Source organism: Electrophorus electricus, chromosome 8 (genome assembly GCF_041902795.1).
Source record: "Electrophorus electricus isolate QZ-2024a chromosome 8, ASM4190279v1, whole genome shotgun sequence".
Lineage (NCBI taxonomy): Eukaryota > Metazoa > Chordata > Actinopteri > Gymnotiformes > Gymnotidae > Electrophorus > Electrophorus electricus.
In genome coordinates, this window is record NC_137504.1 from 22,620,001 (window position 1) to 22,630,000 (window position 10,000).

General features: G+C 43.0%; 1 protein-coding gene and 1 long non-coding RNA gene across 2 annotated transcripts in view; one reads left to right on the forward strand and one right to left on the reverse strand.

The window, feature by feature from the left end:
• Nucleotides 1-4,280, reverse strand: part of spns2 (SPNS lysolipid transporter 2, sphingosine-1-phosphate) — a 63,635-nt gene extending 59,355 nt beyond the window's left edge. Inside the window, exon 1 of the mRNA XM_026998551.3 lies at nt 3,834-4,280. Coding sequence (XP_026854352.2) covers nt 3,834-4,065 — 232 coding nt within the window. The 5' untranslated portion in view covers nt 4,066-4,280. The remainder of the gene's footprint in view (nt 1-3,833) is intronic.
• LOC145658965 (uncharacterized) overlaps nt 1-8,793 on the forward strand; it is an 11,971-nt gene extending 3,178 nt beyond the window's left edge. Inside the window, exons 2-4 of the long non-coding RNA XR_014124859.1 lie at nt 1-935; nt 6,162-6,442; nt 6,933-8,793. The exon at nt 1-935 is cut by the window's left edge and continues 714 nt beyond it. This is a non-coding gene — a long non-coding RNA (uncharacterized LOC145658965). The remainder of the gene's footprint in view (nt 936-6,161; nt 6,443-6,932) is intronic.
• Nucleotides 8,794-10,000: the final 1,207 nt, after the last annotated feature.

Sequence of the window (10,000 nt, forward strand, 5' to 3'; positions counted from 1 at the left end):
AGATTCGCGCTTGCATAAAGGCATCGAAACGTAAGGGTGGGTTTTTTTTCCAGGAAGTACTGAATCTGACAGGCAGGGAGGAATGTCCCAAGGGTCTTTGTGGCACTGCAGGCTGTCAGCTCCGGAGCGCAAAAACCATACACACACAGTGTCTTAGCAAGTATTATACATACACACACACACACACACACACACACACACACACACTCATCTTTACTCAGTCCATATTCCACGCACACAAAACGCACAAATCCAAACACTAAGCAAGCTCACATTGATTGCATTATCAGGCCAAAATAGTGTGGCTTTCCACTTCCATCCTGTAAACAGACTTTGCACTAGTCTGATGTGGCATCCTTTTATTCAGCAGCCAAATTAGAGCCTCACTCTACCGATTAAACACGGGGCTGGGGCCAAAAACCCTAGAGTCAAGAAAGACTGAACGAATATGCCAAGCTTTTTATAAGGCTGAGTTTTTCATTTGTTTTTGGCTGATGCATACGGGCGATTTTGGGCTCGCTCGGCACTCGTTAAGGCACCGCACATCTGAACATAGGCCTCGTAAAAAAAAATTAACAACGGTGAACGCCTAGGCCAAATGGCTTTTCAAAATTGTAAAAAGAAAATCTCGTCCAGTGCTGCTTTTTGATTGGTTCTACGTTTGTTTGTTTTCTTTTGTGAGCTTGGCCAATTTCCACCCTCAGAACTTTCTTTCCCTGCAAGATTAACAGCTTGAACCAATCCGAACGCTCCTGGGGTCTGCGTGGTCTTTGGATATGAGGGTGTACTGTGTGTTTGTGAGCGTGCTTTGCCAGCAGGAAAGTGGGCGTGTTCTCGTCCCGATGCCTGGGGCAGGGGGGCCGGACCACAGACTGGCGGAGGAGCTCAACCATAAATGAATGTGATGGCCAATCCAGTGATCTCATCAACAGAAGGTGCAAAGATGACATCCTTTCTGTTTCTCTGGGGCAATGCATCATGTTTTCTACAGGCAGTGATGCAGGCAGGAGTTCAGGGATTACCTCTAAACTATCCCTAAACCCCTCTTCCAACCTATTTTACCCCCCCCCCCCCCACACACACACACACACTCACTCATTACTGTGATGCCTTTGGCAGTCTGACTGCAGTGGAAATAACTGTATAGCAATAGGAAGGAGGACCATGTGGGAGGGAACTCCCCCTCTCTTTCTCCTGCTCCTACTAGAGAAGTGGTCAGCCTCTACACTGCAGGATGGCTGCGTCAGCTACCCCCCACTAACCACGCATGTGGGGGATGCCGCACACATGTATACACACACACAAACACACACACACACACACAATGCTCATGAATAATGCATGATGAGTGAGACACTACGGTGCACGGGAGAACCCCTCTGCACTGCACAACATGCACAATGCAGCTACAGCCCATACACACACCTTCTGCTGCAATCTCCCTGCAGTCTACATCTACCTCGTTCTTATTTGTTTTGGTATTGATTAATATAGTAAAGATCTCTCTATCTATATCTATATATCTATATCTATATCTATCTATCTATCTATCTATCTATCTATCTATCTATCTATCTATCTATCTATCTATCTATCTATATATATATATATATATATATATATATGTATGTATTTATTTGCGGAAGAACAATGAAAAGTTACTTTTTTCACTATTCAGGATTTTCTGATAAGATACGACGCTGCATATAAACGCATTCTTGGTGCGGGCAGCAGTTATAAGCTCTGCTTTGGTCAATATTATGTAATGCAGCTTTAGTACCATGCGCTTATTGTGGACTAATCGTACTCGGAGAATACAACAATATTCAGAGGTTTGCTGTTTGTACTCCCACAACCGCGTCAAGCCGACACCTCTTTGAAGCCTATAATTTGGATTATAGGGTGCTATGTGGATTCCTGTCACAGAATGCAATACACTCATAAATCTCAATTTAATTACACCAGATGTGGTGTCTGAATTGGTCGCTCGTACTACAAATCATGGCTCATTCCAAGACTGATCTGGAGCAGTTTCATAGCAGCGAAACGACGCATCCTTCAATTAGTCTAAGCAGTCTGCGGTATGTCAGTAATTCTCCCAGGAGCGCAATGTGCGAAGACAATCTTCACAATGATCTTCTACTTTGCGTTTTCCTGTTTAACTATTTCGTGGTTGGAAATCTGCCTGTAGACGGGCAGAGTGCGGGAAGCGACGGAGGAAAGCTGGCCAGGCTGACGGACACTGCGGAGGCTGTGGCGGCTGAATAGGCTATAATGCTCCTGGCACATTATCTACGTAACCCAAACAGCTCGCAACAACAACAACAACAACAATATTAATATGGCCCATAGCTAAAGATACCGTACGAGGTATTCCCACTAGGCTGCATGGAAATAAAAAGTGTATGCATATCTTTAAGGAGTTTATCTTAAAAAAAAAGACTGACACACAAAAGACACTTCTTAACGATTGACCGATTATATGAAAAGATCATGTGGCACCGCATCAGGCGAAATTCAAAAATACATCTTGTATTAACAATTATGGTCAAAAGGAATACCCTGAGGATTTTTTATTGCTTTTAAACTTATTATAAGCCTATTAGTTATTCTTGACACTGCTACTTGCGGGGCGTTTTAAAGCAAATACCAACTGCCATTTCAAATATGATCACTGTCCACTGCTCACATAGTAACGGTACGCACATGGCCAATGAGCGTGTTAAATCACAGTATTAACATGTTGTAGAAGATATTGCTTCCTTGGAGTTGGTTCTATTGCAAATAAATATATATGCAAAGTTTTTACGCACTTGGTGCAAACTAACTGGTTAACGCCATGCTAGTTTCTATGGAAACGTAGCTGCCTGCACCATGACTGGGAAAGGTCTTTTTAGACCGCTAGACTTAATTGGCTTTTTCCTGGAAGAACTTATTTCGATAACTTAGACATGCTTCATCGTGTCGAATGTTATTTTTATTTCGACGTCTGAAAGACGTGAAAATCTAGCCTGTCAAATCCGTATTCTCTGCTTAAAAGAATTTTATTTTTTACACGAGGGACGTTCTTGTAGAAATGTTGCGATCATATACACACACACACACACACACACACACACACACACACACACACACACACACTGTACATCGCTAAGTGATTTTCTGCGCACAGCCGGGACCTTAGAAATAAAAATTTTACGACACGAGTAACACAACAAAAGAACTACTATAACAACTTTATTACAGGCCTAACTAAACTGTCAAAATCTATTTTAGACAGTAGAATGTGTAAAGCTTCGCTAAACGTCAGTCTGTTAAAATGTTCCCAATAATGTTCTAGTATTAACAAGAAGAAATATATACTAAGCGTTGACAGTTAATCCAGTCTAGTTTGGCATTTTCTAGAGTAGGCTACTCAGTAATCATTTGCTCAAGACATATTGAACTTTAACTTTTTGTTTCACGATTAGTCTTTTTTCTTTTTGGTTCTGACATAATTTGTTTGAGATTCCCAAGCGTTTTATTTGAAACATAGTTGGTCAAATTCGATTGGTCTTTATTCAAACTTGGAGTCAATGGGCTATCATGCCGTTTAAGTCTTTGACCCTCGTTACTGCTTGGAATCCTGTCGTCTTGATTGAATCACCTGAGACTTAGGACAAAGTCATCATTAAAATCGTTTTAAACGACTTCCTCCTCCTAAGGAAGACTGTCAACTCCCTGTTAATAAATTACAGTGCAAAAACAGCCACATTTTTAAAAATAAATGTCATAGCAACTCATGGGCTACTCGTACAGATGTGCATCTACAAAAGGGAAATAATTGGTCTTACCGGCTACCGTGTATCTGTCCATGTAATTGAGCACGTTTCCGAAACTGAGTATTCCCGCGGCGGCAGTCGGAGACCGGCATCGCAGCAACGCAGCACGAAATTTCTGCCCTGGCTTGCACGGATGGAGGTCCGGGTTCGATTTGAGATTTGTGCTCATGCTTCGCGACAGCGTGTGCACCTCATCCGAACTGCTGCAACCCTCAATTTCACATCCATCGCTTTCCACGCACATCTTCTCGCACGAGAGATCCAGCGCCAGCGATTTAACAGTCTTTCAGCACAGAGAAAAAAGGTCTGAGGCGGCTAAGTGTCACTCCTCGACAGGGAACAAATAACACAGAAAAGGCTAATCGCAGAGCGGATATGTCGATGGTCTGAATACAGCTCGCTGAGCTTGGTTCATGTTTCACCGTCAATATAGTGACAGAATCTTCTCATGTTTGAGACATGCACGGTGAAAGAGAGGTAGCTCTAGGACAAAACCACGCCCCCTGCCTCACTCTGGCATGTATGGTGAGAGAGAGGTGGAGCTGGGATTAAACCACGCCCCCAGACCAGGAGCGAATAGTAGAAGTGGCACCTGATGTGTGGACAGAATATGGAAAATGGCAACTCGAGGCGCATGTGAATAGGAGTCCACACAGGAGTATGTCACAAAAATGTTGCCGGTGACAGTGGACCCCCCCTGAGTTTGTCTGTCGGGCGCCTTTGTCTCTTGTGTGCTGCGTTATTTGGACAGAAAGGAAGTCTTCAGTTCAGCATGGTCGAGCCATCCGACTGATTCGCTGAAATATTTTTTAACAAGCTGAAAGGAAGGACTGTTCGACTTCATAACAATTTTAACCCCATATTTTGTTTCTGTTCGCCGTCTAGCTGTGAACCCTTTTAGATAAATGCTTTGCTGTGCAATATTTTTCATATGAGCTCATATCTGGTATTGCTTGGACATAAACGCAGTAAAATCGCTAAAGTGAAACTACAGCATACATTGTATAGCCTACACTGGACACTTGCGTTAAAGTGTGGGCGACGGCAGATGTCTTAGATTGTTGAATGATCGCCTACATTTATTACATTATAAAGTGTTGATTTATCTTAAAATAGCCTAGCCATATGTCAGGCTTACGTTCAAAGTTCAGTAATATTAGCCTTCCACAGGGTATAGGCTCAGCTAGCTAATCGACCTGTTTACATTTGGATTGACTATTCATTAATGTTATACGAAGTACAGCGCAACATGGCAAACGCACGTTCTCACAGAAACTGTCCACTAGCGAATTTTATCGCACTTATTCTGACAGAATCTTCCCAAAATCGTCATCGCTGGAAAAAAAAATACTCGTCTTCAGCACTCTGGACAGCTCAAGGTCTTCAAACTCATAAGAAGAGGTTCCTTCCCCTAATAATATCCTTCGTCATTCCAACCTAATGATAACTAACGATACGTAGCTTGATAACGGGAATTAGGTATGAAGTCGACTGCTGGTTAAACATTACGGCCGTCTTTTTAAATCACACTGGCGTGAGATCAGTTCATCTTCTCGAACAAAAGACTACCTTAATCCTCACATTCACCGAAGCCCATTCATTATGGCAGATCAAGTCGAGCGGTTGTATCAGTGAGCGTCCTTTGTTTCCGCTGTACCTTTCCTTTGTTTGGGAGGTGGCAGTCACTGGTGGCTAGTCGTGTCTGAATGAGAAATGAGCAGATAGCAACCTGATGAAGGTGGGGACACCACCTGCTGCACCCCCTGTAAACATGAAACGCTGGGCCAGCTAAAACATGTTTATTCCATTTACTACATGTACAACTAAGTAGATAAATAGATGAATGAACGAATGCCTTAATGAATGGATGAAAGAATAGCTGATTGAATTAGTGAGTGAACAGAAAACAATATATAATCCTTATTGATCTAATTTCCAATGCCTTATTATTTAAAGACAGCCTTTGAAATATTTGATTTGGGCTAGTTTATAAAAGTCTACTTAATAAGTCAGGTAGATGTGTTGTCCTTATTTCTATACATAGTGGATTTCCCTTATTTAGCATGAATAAACTAAATGTGTCAGGACAGTTTGAGTAGACTCAACAGCCAGGAAAACGTATGTTTTTTCTTGAGGCAACCCTTTCATATATGGTATGGGAAAGAATATAGCTTATTTGTTTTTATTTTTAACTATAGCTTTATGGTATGGCATTAACAAAAAACTAAACTCTAGTTTTAAACTCTGGGGGGGGTTTTGGGTTTTTTTTTTTTTACCTTATGAGACTTTCAGTGTGGATTCTCTGAATTTCTACCATAACTACTTTGTTTTCCATTCCAGAAGCACCAAGCGCCCACCAGACAAGAAAGGAAGTGATAGAAGTGAGAGGGGTTTATGATAATTAAGATGTATCTTGGGAGCAGGGACATTCTGAAGGAAGCATGCGGGTCAGCAGCTTCAGAAAAACAGGAAGACGTGCCAGACAAATCATTCTGGGACAAAAGGATTGTAATCTCTGTGTGATATGACCCCACCACCGCAACCACCAGAGCACTCTGCTCCTTCTGACCCAGCCTGGCTAACATCACTACATGCCTAGCTACGCATCAGCATGACCCTAGGTGATTATTAGATCAAGATTAAGTAGCAATAGCATAATAAGATGGAGAACGCATTCTCTAGACTCCAGTTTCATCCAGGGAGGACACCTGATCATCTGATTTTCACATATAACTAATGGGACCGATTGAAGTGTCATTTTCCATTTCCCTTATTTTAGATGGATTTTTCTTAAATATAGCTGTGTTTCATTTAGCTGGGGACTACATTCGCTTAAGAGCGTAAATTATTCTCAGTCATGCAGCCAGGTTTTTTAGAACACATATATCAGTATATCAGTGGCATATCCAGATGGGCCTCATCCAAGTGTGTGAGTTACAGTCCAAACAGAAGCTCCTATTCAGCAACTGGAGAGCACATCAGACATCGAGCACCTCACTCCTTCACAAAAATGAATATAACCCACACGACTCGTGGGCTGTGAACACAGGCAAGTAAAACATGACAAACAAGACATAGTGACCTTTGACATTTAACCCCTCTCCTCTGCAGGCATGTTTCCCGCCAATCTGTCTCACTGCTGGACCTGTCGGTGTGAGCCTGAAGCTTTTCAGTGGGTATTGTATGTATATGCCAAGAGTGATAAGACACGCACAAAACACACGCCTATGGAGAGATCAAAGGTCACACACTCAAAGGGGTGTGTGTGTGTGTGTGTGTTTGTGAGCATGTAGTACATACAAGTTTGCTGTTGTGGATAACATGATGTGGCTGCTATCTAACAAGGAAACCTCCCTAAAGAAAGATATGATAAGTGTCATGAACAGGAAAGAGGACGGAGAGAGAAAAAAGGAGGTTAAACTTTGAATTCTTTAGTCTACTTTAGCCGGGGCTGCCCTAAACTAAACATCTACTCGCTCTTAATTCGAACACGTGAAGTTAAATCACGTAAAAATGCATGTCTAGTTTATTTTACTTTACGTTACAGCATTTTTATACTCAAGAAAACATGTTTACATAAGTGTCTGTACTCTAATCTGTGATAGTGATTCGACTGTTTATAAATTAAAAAGGCACCAGATTTGTGAAGGTGACGTGCTACTGTCTCTGTGGTAGAGCGCAAATCCACAGAGACACAGAGTGCCAGAAGTAGTATCTGGCACCAAATTCATCCCTACTGAAGCAGTAAGGTTCGTCTCCATTCTACACCGTGTTTGTTCACACCATTCTTCAGTGTACACTGCTGGTGCCTGTCAGGCAGTGGCCATTCACATGTGTAACTGTGAGAGGACGAGACGAGGACAGGCCAAATCCAGCCGGGAGAGAAGCAGAAGACACGGCTAAGACGGAGAGAGACAGGCTGAGGAGTCTCACACGCTTTTTAAAATCTGTCACTGAGGACAGAGAGACAGACAAGGTCGAGGAGTCTCGCACAATCTTTAGAACCTGCCACTAAGGACTGAGGGAGAGAGACGGAAAAGGGAGGACAACAATTTAAAAGGATTTTAAAGCAATAACTCTTGTTCGTGACGGAACAGTCACTGCGTAAACTCTTCGACCTTCTCTGGACTCGGAGGGAAGAGTGTCAAGCCACTCCCACCTGGAGGGAAGCAGGTCTTGGAGATCGAGCTGAGCTAGGGAGTCCTCTCGGCCACGTGTCGGACTAAAATCAAAGTATGTAGTCTGCCGTTCCACTTCAGATGTTTTTTGCGAATTTTAGGGCGCACGACATTCCATACGGATGAAGAAGCTTCCCTTCCTGCTCGTCTGATCTGTTCCATGTGTATTTTGGGCCGTCCTGATGATTTGTGAGCGACAACGACTTGAATACACCCCAACCGGCTATTCCTAGAACACATTCACATTTGGCGGATGGGACAGGTCAAACACTTTTGCACTTTCGATCGCTCTGTAAATTTTGCAGCGATAGTAATATTTTATGCCGTGCTCCTTGCATTCCATCTGCAACAAGGCCCTGCAGAGTGCCGTGGAGTTCTCCCTGGAGATCCGATGTCCTAATGTAAACAGGGCCGTCACTTTTCGTTTTTGACAAAATGCGCCTGCGTGAGCCCCAATTGACCGCCAGTCGTGCTGGTCAAAAGCAGGCTGGACAGTGTGCCTAAAGTTCTGAGTGCTGACTGAGAGGTTTAGATGGGTATTCTAATCTTGACCTACACAGATGGGTTTTTTTTGTTTTTGATATCCACTTTTTTAGGATGGCCATTATATGTGTGCACATAACTCCTTAGAACCCTTGTGAAATATCACATAACCACATAATAGAATGTAAAGGTATGTTTCTCCTAATGTAGTGTGCCAGAATTTTCATTAAATGTGAAAATTTGATTCAGTGGACCAAAAACACTTTAACTGTTGACGTATTAACTCAAAATAAATGGAGAATGGATGGTTATCCTGTGTAAGAACATGTTTGTTTTTCTATGACTAAGCCTGGTCAGTGTTTTGGACAAACTTAGGGAACATCTCCTCCAAGGAAATGGCTCATTCCGGCTTGTAAAGAGGTTGCCTGGACCAAACCACTGCGAAGGGCTAGGGGGTGGGGGCGCAGGGGTCTGGCAAACTACAGACTACAGGCTTTTTAGCTGTTGCAGGACAACTTTGAGTAGTGAATAGCATCTGACTCAGCCAAAATGGCCTGTGCATACGAAGCTAGTGGGCTGAAGGGAGGGAGAGAGACAGAGAGGGGGAGAGAATAAAAAGAAAAAAAGAATGTTTGTTAGAAAGAAAGAGTAAAGTCTGTATGAGGTTTCAACCAATGAATTATATATTGATAATAATTAATTCATATCTATTAATAAATCAAGGCAATTTCTACTTTCCTTTGTCTTTTCATGCCAGTTAGTGATCTCTCCATCTGGATCCTTCTCCTGTCCATCTTTTTACTCGAGCCCCTTTTTTATCTCTCTTTCTCTCTCCCTCTCCCTCCCTCCCTCCCTCCCTCCCTCCCTCCCCCTCCCTCTCTCTCTCTCTCTCTCTCTCTCTCTCTCTCTCTCTCTCTCTCTCTTTAGCATGCTGGTCAGCTCTTCTGCCCTTAGCTGTGGTCCTGTGAAGCCGACGCTTGGATCACACTGGGCTCTGGGAGGTGCAGGCAGCTCCCATTCTCTCCCCCTGCCCTGCACTCCGCCTCCTCCTTGCTGCTTTGCACACAGGGAGCACCCACTTAGCTGAAAGCCCTTTAACTGCCTCTCCTGCACTTCAGTAATCCAGCTCCTAGTGGTATTGGCTCCATTAGTTTTGGCACGTCTATCCATTTGACTGTCCACATATCTTCATTTATTTCTGTTAAATATAGCGCATCTAAGATTCAAAATAGGATTTAGCATGTTTGTCTGTGGCAGTTGTCTCTCACCGTCTAAAGCCTTACTCTGTATACTGAAGTATTTCTAGAATTACACAAATGACGGAGACCCTCAATCATTCTCTTCTCTCTACTGTTTATCTGTCAATGTCTATGCTGTCATGATTACACTCTCTCTTGCCCTCTCTCTCTCTCTCTCTCTCTCTCTCTCTCTCTCTCCCTCACTCTTGCTTTCTCTCTCTCTCTTTCTCTCTCTCTCTCACCCTCTCTCTCTCTTTCTCTCTCTCTCTTTCTCTCTCTC